At 44.2% G+C, this 19,186-nt stretch overlaps 1 protein-coding gene across 1 annotated transcript in view; it reads left to right on the top strand.

The window, feature by feature from the left end:
• INTS8 (integrator complex subunit 8) overlaps positions 1–19,186 on the top strand; it is an 83,490-nt gene that overhangs the window by 26,596 nt on the left and 37,708 nt on the right. The window contains exons 11-12 of the mRNA XM_075920360.1: positions 10,890–10,960; positions 17,444–17,619. Of these exons, the coding sequence (XP_075776475.1) occupies positions 10,890–10,960; positions 17,444–17,619 (247 nt within the window). The remainder of the gene's footprint in view (positions 1–10,889; positions 10,961–17,443; positions 17,620–19,186) is intronic.

Below are 19,186 nucleotides of genomic sequence, written 5' to 3'. Positions count from 1 at the left end.
TACTAAATTATGAAGAATTGTCCTGGAAAACATATGGATCATAAAGAAGCTAGTGTGTAAAGCTGAAGAGTGTTCAGGGGAAGGAATTTGATGTCCTCCAAGATTCCTTCTCAGAACTGGGAAGGAAAGGAGCAGATGGGGAGGTGTGTTTTGGATTTTTTTCTCCCCATCCCTTAGTGTAGCTAAAGGGGGAAGTAGAGAAGTGGCCAAGAAGGTTTAAAAGACTTCTTTCCCTATCCCCATAGCTCCCCTCTCTGACTCCTGCATGGGTAGAATCATAGGACTGGAAGGGACCTCGAGAGGTCATCGAGTCCAGCCCCCCGCTCTCAAGGCAGGACCAAGCTCTGTCTATACCATCCTTGACAGATGTCTGTCTAACCTGTTCTTAAATATCTCCAGAGAGGGAGATTCCACCACCTCCCTTGGCAATTTATTCCAATATTTGACCACCCTGACAGTTAGGAATTTTTTCCTAATGTCCAATCTAAACCTCCCCTGCTGCACTTTAAGCCCATTACTCCTTGTTCTGTCCTCAGAAACCAAGAGGAACAAATTTTCTCCTTCCTCCTTGTGACACCCTTTTAGATATTTGAAAACCGCTATCATGTCCCCCCTTAATCTTCTTTTTTCCAAACTAAACAAGCCCAGTTCATGAAGCCTGGCTTCATAGGTCATGTTCTCTAAACCTTTAATCATTCTTGTCGCTCTTCTGTGTACCCTTTCCAATTTCTCCACATCTTTCTTGAAATGTGGCGCCCAGAACTGGACACAGTACTCCAGCTGAGGCCTAACTAGTGCAGAGTAGAGCGGCAGAATGACTTCATGAGTTTTGCTTATAACACACCTGTTGATACAACCTAGAATCATATTTGCTTTTTTTGCAACAGCATCACACTGTTGACTCATATTCAACTTGTGGTCCACTATGACCCCTAGATCCTTTTCCACCATGCTCCTTCCTAGACAGTCGCTTCCCATCTTGTATGTATGGAACTGGTTGTTCCTTCCTAACTGGAGCACTAAGTGGGTACATCAAGGAAGATGTCTTCCCCTCCCTCAGATTTTTGCAATGAACGATGGGGTGTGTCCCCAGGACCCACAGAGCAACGAGAACTAGAGGCTCTGTTCCAGGTCTCCTCTACAGGTTGGGAAGAATCTGAGCCGGCCCAACCATATAAGTGAACTAGGAGGCTGGCTAGGGTGCCAGGCTTTAAGGAACATTAAATTAGACCAAAGTGAATGTTGTTTCTCTAATTTAAAAAAAAGTAACCTCTTAAACAAAATTATAAAAAATTGTACTTGTAAAACAGTGCGTCATGTCATGTAGATCATCTGCAGTTAAGGATCACTTCAGCATTATCCTCACGGAACATTTTTTTTGGGGGGGTTGTACCGTTGATTTTATGGCTGAATGTATTCTATGATGCTATGTCTACACTGGCACCCTTTTCCGGAAATGCTTAAAACGGAACAGTTTTTCCGTTATAAGTATTTCCGGAAAAGCGCGTCTACATTGGCAGGATGCTTTTCAGGAAAAGCGTCCGTGCCCATGTAGAAGCGCTTTTCCACAAAAAAGCCCCAATTGTCATTTTCGCGATCGTGGCTCTTTTGCGGAAAAGACTACTGTGCTGTCTACACTGGCCCTTTTCCGGAACAGTTTTTCCGGAAAAGGACTTTTGCCCGAACGGGAGCCGCATAGTTTTTCCAGTAAAATAATGACGATTTTACATTAGATCATCATTGCTTTTCTGGAAAAGCAAGCGGCCAGTGTAGATAGCTCGCAGCTTATTCCGGAAGAGCGACTGCTTTTCCAGAATAAGTGGCCCAGTGTAGACACAGCCTGAGAGTTCGAAGGCATGTCATCTGTTGAGAACCTATGTGGCCAAGGCTATTATAATAGCAATCGGACTAATATGAAGGTTAAAGACAGTGGTGTACAAAAAATAATAGAAATTACTCTTGGGCGTGTTTTGTTCAGTGCAGTACACGTGTCCTGAATTTGGTTGTCAGTGATGCTGCCAGCTGTTTGGAGGCAAATAGTTTCTTTGATCTGGTGCAACACATGGTTTTTTCCTCGAGTTCAACGGCAGCCACGGGGAAGGAATGAGTCCTTTAAATAGAAGCAGTTGAAAAGGCTTGTGAGTCTCGGCTCCCAGACAATATGCTTGTGGCACTGGGGATGTGGCGAGCCCTTTCAACTGCTTCTATTTAAAGGGCTAGTGTGAGCCTTTTAAATAGAAGCAGTTGAAAGGGCTTGTAGCTCCTGGCCCCATTGTTAGCCTGTTTCCAGGAATGTGTGAGCCCTTTCAACTACTTCTATTTAAAAGTCTTGTGCCTTCCCCACAGCTGCCAGGCAATGGCAGCTGTGGGGAAGGCATAAGCCCTTTAAATAGAAGCAGTTGAAAGGGCTCACGCATCTCTGGCTCCCAGGCAAAGTGCTAGCTGCAAGTCTGGGTGCAGCAAGCCCTTTAAATAGCAGGAGTTGAAAGCACTCGCAGCTTCCTCTCCTCAACGTGATCACAGGGGAGGTGTGAGCCCTTTCAACTCCTGCTATTTAAAGGCCCTCACCCCTTCTGCCCGAGGCCCTGCCCCTTCCAAAGTGTCCCACAACCAAGCATTCAAACATTTTTTGAAGTGCCTCCCCATCCCCTCCCCCCCTTTTCAAAAATTGCCTACCTCTGTATTAGAACATTGCTTGAAGCTAGTCTGCATTACATAGTGGAAATTCAAAAGATATTGAAGCAGTAGAGTTGTGCAGTGACCTGAAGCCTATTTCATGAGTAATTCCAAGACCTCTTACACCTCAAGATGTACTGAAGTTTGTTTCTGAACACAGACTAACAGACAGCTTTTCAAACTTCTTCATTGCTCTTTGAATTTTCTTGATGCTTCCATTTTTTGTTGCTCATGGGAAGCGTAGCTTTTCAAAGTTAAAATTCTTCCATGCTGAGAGACTTGTTTCATTGGCTACCATCTCGATAAGAGTATGAAATAGCTTCAAAACTTTGTCACGAGCAATTTTATTGCCCAATTTGCACTGGGTCATCGATTTGTGTAAACTTTTAAAACTTTGCTGCTTCTTCAAATAGTGTCCCCGTGGGTGTTCCACTGTAGGTTTTGGGCTCATCTCGGCACCGCAGATCGGAGTCTTCAATAGCAGTAGTTAGCCGGACCATGCATGCGCAGTCAGCGTCTTGCAACATTCATGCCCTTTCTTGTGTGCGCGGTCCAACTCCCACCAGTTCCTTCGTTGCCACTCTGGATTGCAGATGGAGCGAGCTCTTCTCCTCAACTGTTGATCATGGAATTAAGACTTCTGTTAGTTTACTGTTCCTGTTCATAGTTCTTACCATAATAGTTAGATATAGTTAATCATGTTTTAAAAAAAATAAATAAAATTTGCCATTTTTCTGAGGTAAAAGGAAGGAATGAACTCACTCAGGATAGTTTCCTTCCTACAGTGCTGGGTTTTTAAAAATGCAACATGTCTTGAGGCCATGCCAGTGTTGGATGGCCATTCGACATGTATCAGATGCCTGGGAGAGGCCCATGTGCATCAGAAGTGTCTGTATTGTTCTAAGCTCACGGCTCTAGCTCATCGAGATAGGGAGATGCGGTTATGCATGCTCCTGTTTGATAAAGCAGCCTGTGGACAATGTTCCACTCAAGGCTCCTTCAGCATCTCCTAAGGCTTCTTCATAGGTTCTCCCCAACAGTGGGGTCTATATCAAAAAAGCGTTCTTCTCCAGCATGCTCCTTGCTACTGGTACCGGTGAGCAGGATCAGCACCACAGATAAGCCAGATACCTCTGGCTCTGCTTCGCCACGTCCCTGGTAACTCTTCGACTCAAAGAACCAGCACTGACCACCGTCGGTGCCAACAACAGAACAGGATCCCGGGCACCCAGCACCAAAGATATCGCTGGCAGTGGCAGCCAGCCGCAGTGGCAGCCAGCCACACTGGCTATGTGCACATCGGCGCCACAACCCACAGCACTGACACCACCGGCTGTGCCGACACGAGCACCTGGCCTTTCCCCGGCACTGGACATACCAGATACACCTTCAGAACTGAGAAAGGCACAAGCAAAGTCGCATAGACCACTCAGTCCTAGCCCTTCACCGACCTCAGAGTCTCTGTCTCCTTCAGTACCAGCACTGAGATCACTGCTACTATGCTACAGGTCTTCCTTGCCTCTACCATCGACACCAGAACTTGCATTGCACTGCAGCGTTCACCCAAGACCTATGTCTCTCACCTCCCCCTTCATTGAGAGGCTCGATGACACTTCACACTCCAACTACATCGGTCCGTGATGTGCACTGGGAGGAACACAAGTGCATATTTCTCTTGACAGGTGTCACCAAGACATCCTATGATGATCATGATACTGTAGTATTATGACTGACCATACCAGTCAAACGACCAATGCCAGTATTACTATACCTCAAGACATTGGTCCCCTGTTGCTACCGATCGTGGCATACACATCACGAATCATCCCCTGACTATCCCTGCACAACGCAGCCAACCTCATATGCCTTCCTCCCCACCACACCAATCGGAGTCAGAGGAAGGTAAACTTTCTGAACCAGAGGAGCAACAACTGGATACATCACCCATGGACCAATCCTCCTCTTCACCGGATGAGGCCGTCATCCCTGGGGATACATCTCCCCTGGACGACCTCAAGCAGTTTCAAGAACTGTTTAAAAGAGTGGCTGCTAGCCAGGAAGTCCAGTTTACAGAAGTCCAGGAGAAACAGTATCATCTCCTTAAGAATTTACAACCATCCCAGCATGCAAAAATAGTGCTGCCGATTTGAAGCAATTATGGAGTCCGCCAAGGAAATCTGGCAGACCCTGGCCTCTGCACCCTCTACAAATAAGAGGGCTAACAAAAAATATTTTGTCCCAACCAAGGGTTCAGAGTTTTTGTTCTCACACCCACTACTGAATTCCCTGGTCGTGAATGCAACCCATCAGAGGGCAAAAATCCACAATATAAGAATGTTGCAGTGGAGAAAGATAGTAAGCATATGAACCTTTTTGGCAGGAAGATACATTCTTCCTCAACGCTTATATTATGCATTGCCAATTATGCAACGCTGCTGTCAGATCATGACTTCAACAACTATGCTAAACTCATGACATTAATGGAACATCTGCTCAATGCAAAAAGGCTTATTTTAAAATCCATTGTCCAGGAGGCATACGCCTCCGCCAGAACTGGACTGCAAATTACATTAGATGTGGCAGACATGGTGGCTCATTCCACAGCCACTGCTATAGTTATGAGGCGGTCCTCATGGCTTCAAACCACTGGCGTTCTGCGTAAGCTTCAGACTAAGGACCTCCCAGTTGACAAACAAAAGCTGTTTGCTGAAAAGACAGATGAGGTCCTCCGCTTGAGCACGGACTCGAGGACCACTCTCTGGACCCTGGAGATGTACATGTCCCCATTCCGTTGCAAGAAATACATGCCATTCCCAAGACGTTATGACTTCTCCTAGCCGAGATACAATCAACGTTCATTCGACCAGCACCAGTTAGAGACAAGACCCCCAAAAGAGGCACACCCAAAACAACCTCCCCTCTACTCAGCCTGCTAACAAGCAGAACATTTGACAACTTGGTCGAGGGCTCGCAACCCCCCTGCACCAAACACCAACCCAATCCTGCAGTTGCCATTTTCCATGACTGGCTCAAACCTTTTTACCAACATTGGATCAGCATCGCCACCGACCATAGGTTCTCGAGATCGTTTTGATAGGTTACACCATTCCATTCACATCAGAACCTCCAACCTTTCCCGTCCCTCTTCAGGGACCATTCTCATGAGTACCAATTACATCAAGAAGTCCACCGCCTCCTTACCATCGGAGTAGTGGAAAGGGTACCATGCGAGTTCAGAGGTAGAGGCTTGTATTCCAATTACTTCCTCACCCAGGAAAAAAATGGTTGAAGACCCATACTCGATCTTCGAAAACTCAACTGTTACCTGCAAAAACAGCGTTTCAAAATGGTGACTCTTGCAACTGTAATTGGTTTGCAGCCCTCGACCTTCAGGACGCATATTTTCATGTGATGATCCATCCTGCCCACAGAAGGTTTCTCTACTTCATAGTTGGGGGAGACCACTTGCAATATCGAGTTATACCTTTTGGACTCTCTTCAGCACTTAGCTACCACTGTGGGCATTTTGGAGAAGACTCTGTGCACCTCCACCAACAGGGCATAGTAATCTTCCCCTATCTCAACGACTGCCTTTTGAAGGGTCCAACCAAAGCTGGAACCTCCCACGTGGTTGTGACAGCGAGAGAGACATCCGAGTCCCTAGGTCTGATTATAAACAACCAGAAATCAACACTAGAGCAAACTCAAAACCTAAATTTATAGGAGCACGTTTGGACTCCATGATGGCGAGAGCCTGTTTACCTACACAGAGGTACCAGACGATACACGATCTGGTTGTGATACTTACTTTAAGCCCTACAGTCTCTGTCCTCATGTGCCTACAGCTCATGGGCCATACGGCAGCCACAGCATATATGGTCCATCATGCAAGGCTGCATTTTCGGTGCCTGCAACAATGGATGGTGTCTGTGTATGTTCCCATAAGGCACCACGTTGACAAATGAGTCACTCCCAACATCTGCTTAATATCTTTCCTAGAGTGATGGACCAGTCCATACAATCTCCTTGCGGGAGTCCCATTTCACCAGCCTGAGCTGTTGGTTCAAATCACAATGGATGCCTCTGATTGGCTGGGGTGCTCATATGAACGATCGGTCCATTCAAGGATGTTGGACACCACGGGAGGCAACCCTTCATATCAACATCCTGGATCTCAGGGCTGTCCTCAATGCCTGCAGTCATTTCAGAATACATATCTTCAGTACCACGACCAGAATCCTCACAGACAACATCACCATGATGTACTATATCAACTGCCGTAGGGGGCTCTATTCTGCTTCCTTTGCACAGAGGCCATTCGCCTCTTGGACTAGTGCCGTGGTCACCAACCAGTAGATCATGATCTACCGGGAGATCTCAGGGCCTCTAACAGTAGCTCTTGAGCCCTCTCTGAACTGCGCGCCTGCGCAGTACATTTACATAGATTTCCTCATTTGAGGAGCAGCTACTCACTGAGCAACAACACAGGTGAGTAGCTGCGCGGAATGGTGGGAGCTGGGAGGTCGGGAGGGCTGAAACACCCTAGCAAGCCGACTGTCGGGTTCTCCGCTTGACAGCATGGCTCCTTGCTGGTTCTTCGATGCCGAGAACCTCTGCTTCTCAAATCCTAATTTACAGCAGGAGGGATGTGACAAGAACAACCTACACACATAAGCGACGAGGAGTCCTGTGGCACCTTATAGACTAACTGAAGTGTAGGAGCATAAGCTTTCGTGGGCAAAGACCCACTTCGTCAGATGCATGTGACGAAGTGGGTCTTTGCCCACGAAAGCTTATGCTCCTACACTTCAGTTAGTCTATAAGGTGCCACAGGACTCCTCGTCGCTTTTGCAGATTCAGACTAACACGGCTACCCCTCTGATACTCTACACACATAAGTGGCGCAGATTTTTCTCCTGGTGCACTAACAAACAGGTAAATCCATATATGGTACCTCTCCATGAAATCCTTGAATATATCCTGTCCTTTACACCACTCTGGGTTAGCTATAGCATCTAGAAGTGCACTTGGCAGCTATTATTGCCTTCCGTCAGCCTGTGGATGGCACGTCTATATTCTTGCACCCTACCACCAAGCACTTCCTCAAAGGGTTAACCAACCTCAACCCTCCCCACAGGCCTCCAACACCTCTATGGGACTTGGATCTAGTTCAGGACACCCTCACTAAACCACCTTTCGAGCCATTGGCAACAATACCTCTTCCAATGATTACAATGAAGATTATTTTTCTGTTGGCAATTACTTCAGCCCGTAGGGTCAGCAAACTGGCAGCTCTGATGGCAGTACCATCATACACAGTTTTTAACAAGCACAGTGTAATATTACGACCACACCCAACCTTAATTCCTAAAGTCTGTTCTCAGTTTCATATTAAAGAACCTATCGTTCTTCCAGTATTTTTCCCTAAGCCTCATTCCGCCAGTCATCTGACAAAGTGGGCTGTACCCACGAAAGCTCATGATACCATCTACATATTTTGTTATTCTATAAAGTGCTACCAGACCATTTGTTGTTTTTTAAGTTTACCTCATACTTCCATTCAAGAGACACTACTGCACACCTTTGATATTCGCAGAGCACTAGCCTTTTACATTCAGAGGACTCAGGAATTTAGGAAGTCCCAACGACTTCTGGTATCTCGAGAGGATAGTGAGTATCCTTTAGAGAAATCTGCTGAAAGCATCTTGAACCTCATAGTTGCCTGCATTTAGAGATGTTACGCTATCCGCAACAAACCACTTCCAACACCTAGGGCCCAATCCATCAGAGCCATGTCCACATTCATAGCATTCCGGAAGGGAGTTCCTCTTCGGACATCTGCCGCTCAATTTTGTGGTCTTCTAATGGCACCTTTATGAAGCATTATGCCATACTACATCATTGAGGGACAGATTCAGCGGTGGCCTCGGCTGTGGAAAGCACCGTGATTTAGACCATGACTCTGAGATCCACCATTTAAGAGCTCTCGACCACTGCTACAAAGTCACCTACAGTGGAGCACTCACAGGGACACTACTTGAAAAAGAGGAAGTTACTAACCTTGGTGCAATAACGATGGTTCTTCGGGATGTGTCCCCCCGTGGGTGCTCCACTACCTGCTTTCCTCCCCGCCTCGGAGTCTCACTCTCTTGGTAATTGTCTTGTCCACCCGAATATCCGGAACGAGAGGAACTGGCGGGAGTTGGACTGTGCGCATGAGAGAAAGGGTGCAAATGTTGCGAGACGCTGACTGCACATGCGCAGTCTGGCTGACTACTGAATACTTTGAGCTGTGGCGCCGGGACAAGCCCGACGCCTACAGCAGAGCACCCACAGGGGGACACATCTCGAAGAACCATCGTCACTGCATCAAGGTGAGTAACTTTCTCTTTTTGTGCCTTTGCAAAAAAGAGTTATAAATTAAACATACTCTTTATTCAGTATCAAGGAATAAAGGTTTTTATAGCTTTTCAAAAACCAGTTCCTTTGGAAGGAAGACAGTTGTATTTCAAATTACATCTGTCTATAGGGCTGACCAGAAACACTGTGTACAACTCAAAATGGTTAAAACATTAAAGTGTCAGCTACTGGCAGTTTAATGCTAACACAATTAAATTGAATAGGGTAATGAAAAGTAGGGGAAAATAGTTTATTTTTTGTTCATTTCAGAAGCTAAGTAAATAAAGGTACAATTTTATTCTAGACTTCTATTTTTTCTATATTGAGTATGGGTGTGCCAAACCCCTTGGCCTGGCCCTGGAAAGAATAATGGAATTGGTGTGGGGGTCCTTTGTACTTCCAATAGAGGATAGTAGAAAAGTTGGAGGAATAGAAGATCCCTTCATAATGTTGAAGAGCAGCTCTTCACATACCGCTTTGGGTTAGTAGGGGGAGGTGAGGAAAGTTGAGATTGTGCACTCTTTCTTCCTTGGAGCTGGGCAGGGTTAAGGGAGGTGTCTTCATTGCACCATACTCTTTTTGGAAACTATTGTCGTCTTAAATTGAGGACATGACTTCTGGGGGAGCAAGAATTGAATGCTGTAGAACATCTTACAAAAGTGACTTGTAGGTTCCTACAAGTACATATTGAGAGAAGACATCCAAGCTTAGCTATTTTTAAAGAATGTTGAAGTGACAGCCAACTAGCTTCCACTGTATTTTCTGACGTGGCAAACACGATGCCAGTGGTTGCAAAACCAGCATGGAATCTTCGTTTAGTTCAGGGAATTAAGGAAATGAGTTTCTGTTCCCTTGTTAAGAGAGGGTTGTTGGGGTTTTTTTGGGGGGGGGAGGGGGAAGCTGCTTCTTTACTGTAAAACCATTTTTTTAAACTCACCTACCTTGTCCCCTTAGTCTCTCTTTTTCCTAGTGGTGTTCTCTGTTGGTTTTGACATGCGGTACTTGTGCCCTGTCCAGTATAATGCGTGCTGTAGTATTTCATAGAGAATGAGTTGGTAGTCCAGATACTTGAAGGTTTTTTTAATCTTACATGAAATGCTCCTCTTACATTTGGGATATTCAGTATATAACCCTGTATTTTTACAAGTATTTAAAACTTCACAGTTAACCCAAAATGTCATCTTTAAAAGTAGAAGCTAAAATTAGAATTGTTCATTCTCCCAAATCAGTCATCTTTTTCAAACTAATGTAAGATAATGATTAAATTAATGGTTAAGCATGCAAAATTTCTTTTAAAATCCTCCCGCAAGTAACTTCAATTTTTGTTAATATTGGTATTACACGTGTATTGTACGTAGAGATCTGACTCCTCTAAATATTTCACTTTTATTAATAATCCACTTAAGTGGAATTGATTGTCAAGTAGTAGTTGTTTGGCAATTTGCTAGATGCTTGCTTTTGTGGTGAAAGCAGTATAGATGATGATGATGTAATTGTCATATTTGGCTCTTGCAGACCTAACCTTGAAGCTCAAAAAAGGAATTGAGTATCAGAAGCAGCACGTAATCAATCACATTGCAGCCATAATTGCCCCTTTTGTATACAGGGATCCCACTATGACAGCAGTATTTGGAGGATGGCTGTATTAAATAAATGGTTTGCCTCCCTCTATAGGGCGAGGAAATGTATCTGACATTGATTGCTACTAGGCCATAAACAAATTGTGGAAATAACTGTAACAACTCTGTATTATAACCAAACGGAATTCTTAATTTTCTAGTGATGCTTAATGACTTAACTCTTAAATATTCTAGGTTTGTTCAAGGTCAATAAACTTAGAACATGCTTCAGAATCTTTGAAAAGAAAGATGGCAGCTTTTCTCAAGTAAGTACTGGTATTAATTAGATTACTTGCACTGTGCAATGCATAAATACTACCTTGGTGTGTTTGTTTTATGAACTTGCTGGTAAAAAAAAATTAGGCAGAGAGGGCAACATTTTTCTTTTTACCCCCAGATCCTCTATAAACTTTCCAAAGTTGTCTTATTTACTCATCCTTGTTCTCTCACTACTATTCTCAAGGCCCTGTGTCCCATTCTTTCTAGCCAAGGATATTTGGATGTGGGTTCATCTAGAACTCATGGATGAATGTTTCTGAATAATGCAGAGGTTGGTTACCTGAGAGAAATGCATGATGCTGCCTCCCCTGGGGACTGTGTTGCCCATCCACAGCATACCCTTGTTCCATTTTTATAGTGGAAGATATCTCTTGGATCATTGTGAAATTGTTGAACTGGTAGCTTGCCCCAGAGTTACATTTTCAGATTCCTATTTTAATTAATCAGAAATATTCATGTATTAGTCCGTGCATTCCAATCAAATCTTCCATAAGAGTGGCCATACTGGGTCAGATCAAAGGTCCCTCTAACCCAGTATCTTGTTCTCTGACAGTGGCCAATACTAAGTTTTTTCAGAAGGAATGTGATCCATCAAGTGATCCATCACCTGTTGCACATTCATACAATCATAAGGTTGGAATAAACCCTGAGAGGTCATCGAGTCCAACCCCCTGCTATAAAAGCAGGACCAATCCCAAATAAATCATCCAAGCCAGGGCTTTATCATCTGGGACTTAAAAACCTCTAGGAATGGAGATTTCGCCACCTCCCTAGATAACCAATTCAGTGCTTCACCATCCTCCTATTGAAATAGTTTTTCCTAATATCCAATCCAGACCTCCCCCTTTGCTCCTTGTTTTGTCACCTTTCACCATTGAGAACAGCTTCTCTCCATCCTCTTTGGAACCCCTCCTTCAGGTAGTTGAAGGCTGCTATCAAATCCTCTCTTACTCTTCTCTTCTGTATATTAAATAAGGCCAGATCCCTCGTCCTTTCCTAATAAGTCATGTGCTCCAGCCCCCTAATCATTTTTGTTGCACTGTGCTGGACTCTCTCCAATGCGTCCACATCCTTTCTGTAATGGTGGCCCCAGAATTGGACGCAGTATTCCAGATATGGCCTTACCAGTGCTGAACAAAGGGGAATAATCACTTCCTTAGATCTGCTGGTAATGCCCCAACTAATGCACCCCAATATGCCATTTGCCTTCTTGGCTACAAGGATACACTGACAACTCCATATCCGCTTCTCATCTACTGTAATCCACAGGTCTTTTTCTACAGAACCGCTGCTTAAGCCAAGCAGTCCCCAGTCTGTAGCAGTGCTTGGGATTCTTCAGACCCAAGTGCAGGACTCTGTTGTACTTTATGGTTGCTGAATCTCATCAGATTGCTTTTGGCCCAGTCCTCCAGTTTTTCTAGGTCACTCTGGACCCTGCCCTTACCCTCCAAGGTATTTACCTCACCCCCTACCTTAGTGTCATCTGTGAACTTGCTGAGGGTGCAATCCATCCCCTCATCTAGGTAATTAATAAAGATGTTGAACAAAACTGGCCCCAGGACCAACCCTTAGGGTATTCCACTTGATACTAACCGCCAACCAGAGAGCGGTTGATCACCACCCATTGAGCCTCATGATTTAGTGAGTTTTCTATCCATGTTACAGTCCATTTATCCAATCCATACTACTTTAACCTTCTTTGTTGGTTAATGGGTTATACTCGAACATCCCTATGTAGAACATGTGGTTTTGTCCCTGACCATCTTGGCTAATAGCTATTGATGGACCTATTCTCAGTGACCTCATCTAATTATTTATTGGCCCCGGTTATGCTTTTGGCCCCTTGGTGCAGAGTTCCACAGATTGTGTGTGTTGTATAAAGTACTTCCTTTTGTTTGTTTTTTAAACCTGCTGCGTGTTAATAGTTGGATGACCCCTAGCTCCTATGCTATGTGAAAGGGTAAATAACACTTCCTTATTAATTTTTTCTCCACACCGTTTATGATAGCTGATTTTGAGGGTGAGATATTACATGTAACTAAGCTTATCGACTAATCAAATAGTCTATGCAAATCTCATCGACTGTTCGATTAGCCAGTTAAATTTAGATTAACATCCCTAGTTCAGTGGAGTCTCAGCAGCACCTATGGTTGTCCTGACCCTTTAGTGTTACATTGCAATTGACAACATTGAGTTTCACCTGTCATTTTGTAGACCTGTTGTGATGGCCAGCACTCGGTGACTAAAGGGTTAAACTCAGGTAGCTAGCAAGAGTATTCACGGGGGCCAGAGGAACAAATGGGACACAGTGCTGAAATTTGAATTGTATATAGATACCTTGCCTGCTTTGTGTGTGTGTTTTTAAGCCAGGAGTTTGGATAGAGAATTTAAATCCTGGCAGAACTACTATGCCTCCAAGGAATTCGGGACATGGAAGTGGACTGGACCATGCAGGGATCTTTAGTGTATTTAGTTGCGATCAGGGTATTTTTCTTTGTTTTGGTTGTTTGGTTAAACTTCTCTGTGTAAATCTATATGCCTTCCATTCCTCACTCACCATCTTGAAGCTACAGCACAAAGAGATTGTTTTTTATTTTGAACTGTTCTTTTCTCAGTTGCTCGGTACACCTAACAACCAAGTATGCTTTATTACAGTGGTCCCCAACGTGGTGCCCGTGGGCGCCATGGCGCCCGCCGGGGCATTTGTAGGCGCCCGCCGACAACCCGGGTTGGCCCCGCCCCCCGGCGCGCGGCGGACTGGAAGCGCCGGCCCCAGGCGCGCGACACTCACCGGCGCCTGGTGCGCAGCGCTCGGGCGGCCCCAGCCCCGGGGCACATGCGGGCGCCGGTGCCGGCCCCAGGCACGCAGCTCGGGCGGCGGCGCCACCAGCCCCGGGCCCACAGCACAAGGGGCTCAGGCGGCCCCGGCCCTGGCGTGCCCCAGGACGCGCGGCCCCGCCCCCGGGCGCCCGACGCGTGTGTGGCCCCGCCCCCGGGCGCCCGGGAGCCCGTAAAGGTTGGGGACCACTGCTTTATTAAGTATATCTTTCTGTTTTGTTACTAAAATCATCTTTAAGGCAATGATTTGATTCTTGTGTCTTGCAAGGTAACAGGAGGTAGGTGTGTGTGTGTGTGTGTGTGTGTGTGTGTGTGTGTGTGTGTCATCTGACTTCTTAGGCTAGTCAGAGAGAGTTTGTTTTCTGTGGGGTTTTTTGTTTCTTTTTTCAAGTTCTCGCATGGCAAAAGAGCTTGGGGTACCCTTGGCGAAGGAATTCAAGTGTTCCTTCCTGTTTGTTCAGGGTTCTTTAAAAAATGTCTTAATGGTGGCCACCTATCTTTCAGAGCCAGTGCATCTGTGACTCTAGGGAGTTGGTGTGTGGCGTGCTTTTTTGTTAAAGCAGAGCCTATAGAGGCAAGGTATTTAAGGTCTTTTGAGGGCCCCCACCTTCTGCACTCAGAGTGCCAGAGTGGGTAACAGCCCTGACACCAGTCATCCACTTTTATGAGATCCCTTTGCAGTCTGCTTTGGACTTAACTAAGAGTTACAATCTTAAGTAATTTTGCATCATCTGCAAACTTTGCCAGTTTGCTGTTTATCCCCTTTTACAGATCATTTAGGAATATGTTGAACTGTACTGGTCCCAGAATGGATCCCTGAAGGACACTATTTACTTCTCTCCAATGTGAAAACCGACCAGTTATTCCTACCCTTTGTTTCATGATTTTTAAGCTGTTACTGGTTCATTGGACTTTCCCTCTTATCCTGTGACTGCTTAATTTGCTTAAGAGCCTTTGGTGAGGGACATTATCAAAGGCTTTTTGAAAATGCAGTAGGAATAGCATATTTTCATCCTTTTTTGTCCAACATGATTGTTGATTCCCCTCAAAGAATTCTAGTAGATGGATGAGGGATGATTTTCCTTACAAAGGCCATATTGACACTTTGCTGTAGTTTGTCAAGCAAGTCTTACGGGTCCTAATTTGTAACCTAAAAAGAATCCCACAAGGTGGGAATCTCTCTCATTGAAAACAAATGTAAATAGTTCTTTTAGCATCTTCACAGTTTTATTTTCCTTCAATGCTCCTTTAGCTCTTTGATCATCCAGTGGTCCCACCTACTGTTTGGCACATTTCCTGCTTCTGACACCTTTTTAAACAGTCTGCCTAATTGCACTTTGACTCGACAGAGTTTATGCACCTTTTTGTTTGCTCAGTAGGATTTGATTTCCAATTTTTAAAAGATACTTTTTTTTTGTCTCTGCCTCACTTAGTCTTTTATTGGGTTGTTCAGCCATAGTGGCATTTTTTTGGAAGGGGGCTCTTTTTTTTGCTGGGGAGTGGGGAAGGTTGTCGTTTGTGTAGAATATATACTTAATTTGAGCCTCTGTTTTGGTGTTTTTAGAACATTTCCATGCCACTAGAAGATGTTTTGCTCTTGTGATGGTTCCTTTTTAACTTCTTTTTTACTAGCTTCCTCATTTGTGTGATGTAAGGATATTAAGGACTAGTTGGCTAGTTAACTAACTGATAAGCAAATGCTTATCGGATAGTCCAGTTGACTAGTTGATTCCCTCCCCCGCACTCCACCCTACCCCTCTTGTTGCCTCTATTAGATAAAGGCAGCAAAGGTGAGGGAGAGAGGAGGTACTTCAAAGCAGCAGCGCCACGCGGAGCTGACCCTAGGCTCCATGTGGCGCTACCCTTTTGAAACGTAAGTACCCTAGTGAAGCCCAGAGTCAGCAGGACTTCCCTCTGGCCCTGGGCTACGTGCGGAGTTCTGCATTCCTCCATTGAAATGTACATTTCGATGGAGGAATGCAGAAGTGTCTATCGACTAGTTGAGTAGTTGATGGAAATTCCATCAACTACTCGACTAGTAATTTACTTGTTAGTTAACATCCTTAGTGTGATGTTCCCCTTTTTGAAGTTAAATGCTGTTGTGGTAGGCTTTGTGGTATCCTTCTATTGGTACCCTCACAAGGATATTAAATTTAATTTTATATTATGGTCGCTATTACTGAGCAGTATAGTTATAAGGACAGGTCTCTTTTGTTAGGCCCTCTCTGAGGGCTGGCTGCCCAGCTCCGTGTCTTCTGCCCAAGGCCCTGCCCCTTTTGGGAATGCTGAGCCAGTCTCTTCTCTCACCCTCCTCTCCCACCCCTCATCTCTTGCCCAGCAGTCTAAATCAATGATTGCCTCTTCCCTTGAGGGTTCTAGAACTAGTTGCTGCTCCAAGTAGTAGGTATTTAATGGTGTCTAGAAATTATCTCTGCATCCCATCCTGAGTTGGCATGTATCCAATCCAAATGAGGATCATTGAAATCCACTGTTTTTTTTCTATTTGCATAGCCTCTGATCTTCTCTGAGGATTTCATAATCTTCACCACCATCCAGGTTAGGAGGCTGGTAATAAATTTCTTCTGCCTACTCTTATTATTCAAGCATGGAATTTCTATTCATAGGGATTCTGTGGTGGTGTTTGATTAATTAAAGATCTTTACAGTGTTTGAGTGTTTTTACATATAGTGTTACTTCCCCACCAGTACAACCTACTGTCATTCTTGTATATTTCATACTAGACTATTAACATGTCCCGTTAATTATCATTCCACCAAAAACAGGGGGGAGGGATATTTTATACATTTTAAGAGATTAATAAGTTTGGGTATGTCTACACTACCACCCTAGTTCGAACTAGTGTGGTAATGTAGGCATACCGCACTTGCAAATGAAGCCCGGGATTTGAATTTCCCGGGCTTCATTTGCATAAGCCGGCCGGCGCCATTTTTAAATGCCGGCTTGTTCGAACCCCGTGCCGCGCGGCTACACGCGGAACGAGGTGTACAGATAGTTCGGAATGGCTTGCTAGTTCGAACTATCTAGCCCGTGCCGCGTGTAGCTGCGCGGCACGGGGTTCGAACAAGCCGGCATTTAAAAATGGCGCCGGCCGGCTTATGCAAATGAAGCCCGGGAAATTCAAATCCCGGGCTTCATTTGCAAGTGCGGTATGCCTACATTACCCCGCTAGTTCGAACTAGCAGGGTAGTGTAGACATACCCTTTAGGACTTAACATATTTTGTATTAAATTGAGGTTTAATTTAAACAGGATTATTTTGTAAAGGAAAAGCATGGTTAAAAAATCCTTTTTGGTAATTTACCATGGCCACAAGCTTTGTGACCTTGGACAGGTCACTTGAAGTGTCTCATTTCCCCATTAGTAAAATACCTTCCATACAGGACATTATGGAGAGAGATTTATTAACGTGTTGTGGCTGGATATTGCTGTGACCCAAAAAAGTCTTTAAACAAATGAATCCGTATAGTTTCTACCAAAGGGAATGACTGAAATATTTTATCTCCAGATGGAAATTAAACTGCATTAAGTTGTTTTTACTGCATACTTAAATGACATTTCAAACTTTTATTTCATTTCAAAGTAATCTTTCTGCTAATGAAACTTTTAACTTAGGAATATGTGTTTGAGTTTGGAAGATCTTCAGCTTGTCTTCATGATTTCCTCTCATGAATTGTTCATAACTTTACTGAAGGATGATGAACGGAAGCTGCTCATTGATCAAATGAGGAAAAGATCACCTCGAATCAATCTGTGCACTAAACCTGTGACTTCGTTTTATGATATTCCAGGTGAGTTCATTTTCCAACATGTTTCCTAAAATGCTTTGAAGTATTTTTTTTTTTCATGGTCAAAGTGACAATTTTAGGATGTATGCTTTAAAAAGAAAAACTTCAGACACTATGTTTCCTTTCTTTAGTCAATGAATCTGTATGGTGGATCTACACTTTTAGTAGGATAGGCCTGTCAATTAAAGGTGTGGGTTTTTTCCACATTATGCCTGCCTAGTGTATATGCAGTTCCACCAGCAAAGAACTTATTTTCCTGAAATAGCTTATTTTGTTGTGGAATTACATAAATATTGCCATACTGCATCAGACCAAACGTCTGTCTAGCATAGTATCTTGTTTTCCAAAAGTGACTAATGCCAGGTGCCCCAGAGGGAATGAGCAGAATAGACCAAGTGATCCATTTCCTGTGGCCCATTGCCAGCTTCTGGCAAGAAAAGACTAGGGACACCATCCTGACTAATTGATGGCCCTATCCTTCAGGAATTTGTCTAGTTCTTTCTTGGAGCTGGAAAATCCTCTGTGGAGACTGTTCTTCTGAGAGTGCACAGGGCCATTTAATCATCTTCTGCTATGTCTGTGTAGAACTCTGATTCTCGGCAACTTGAAAGGCATAGTGAATGGATGTACAGCAATAGGGTTCCCAAACTGAAATGGAGCAGTAGACAGCGTGCATATACTTACTTTAGCACCAGATCACCTTAAATCAGATTACCTCAACAGAGAGAGGGTTTGAGGGCTGGTGGTGTGTAGTTTTTTTATTTGTTGGGGGTTTTGGGGGGGGGGGGTTGTGCTTATGTACGTATTGGTGGATCTTTGGGGTGCTTCACTGACATTAGTTTTGGCTTGTCAGAAAAGGTACATGCAACTTTAAGAACACAGAAATATTCAGAAAGTTGAACGCTAGCACTTTCTTTCCTCATCAGAGCTTTAATTATCACCAGTGGCAATTCCAGTAGTGATTCTGGGAGATCCAGTCTACCCTTTGCTCCCCTGGCTCCTGAAGCCTTACACCAATTGCTTCAACAGCAGCAAGGAAAGAGTCAGCTAGCAGCTCCGTAGGTGCAGAATGACAGTTGAATACACCTTTGATAGATTGAAGGGATGCTGGCATTTTTTCCTCACAAGATTGGATCAAAGTTGAAAAAATAATCCTAAAGGTTATAGCTGCCTGTTGTCCTTCATAATATTCGTGAAGGAAAAGGGTAGAATTTGCCACTGGGTTGGGCAGTGGAGGTAGAGCAGCTGTCGGTTGAGTTTGAGCAACCAGATGCAAGAGCTCTTCTAAGCTCAATGCAAAGATATATAATGGAGAGGCTTTGAAATAGTACTTTTAACAGTGAGCCACAGTAATGTATTATGCTGGATTGTGCTTTCTTGTCACATGATAATAATTGTGATATGTGGTGTTCATCTGTGAATATAACACCATCACTGTGATTAATTTTGTGGTGCTTATTGTATGTATATGTAAGTTGTTATACTCTGTTATAGATTCTTTGAGTTGTCTCACTAAGTGGAGTAGCAAGTAGGTGCTTTGAGAACTCCTAGGCACTCTGCAGGGTATGTT

The sequence above is a fragment of the Pelodiscus sinensis genome, chromosome 2 (genome assembly GCF_049634645.1).
Source record: "Pelodiscus sinensis isolate JC-2024 chromosome 2, ASM4963464v1, whole genome shotgun sequence".
Lineage (NCBI taxonomy): Eukaryota > Metazoa > Chordata > Testudines > Trionychidae > Pelodiscus > Pelodiscus sinensis.
This window is presented reverse-complemented; position numbering and strand designations above follow the sequence as displayed.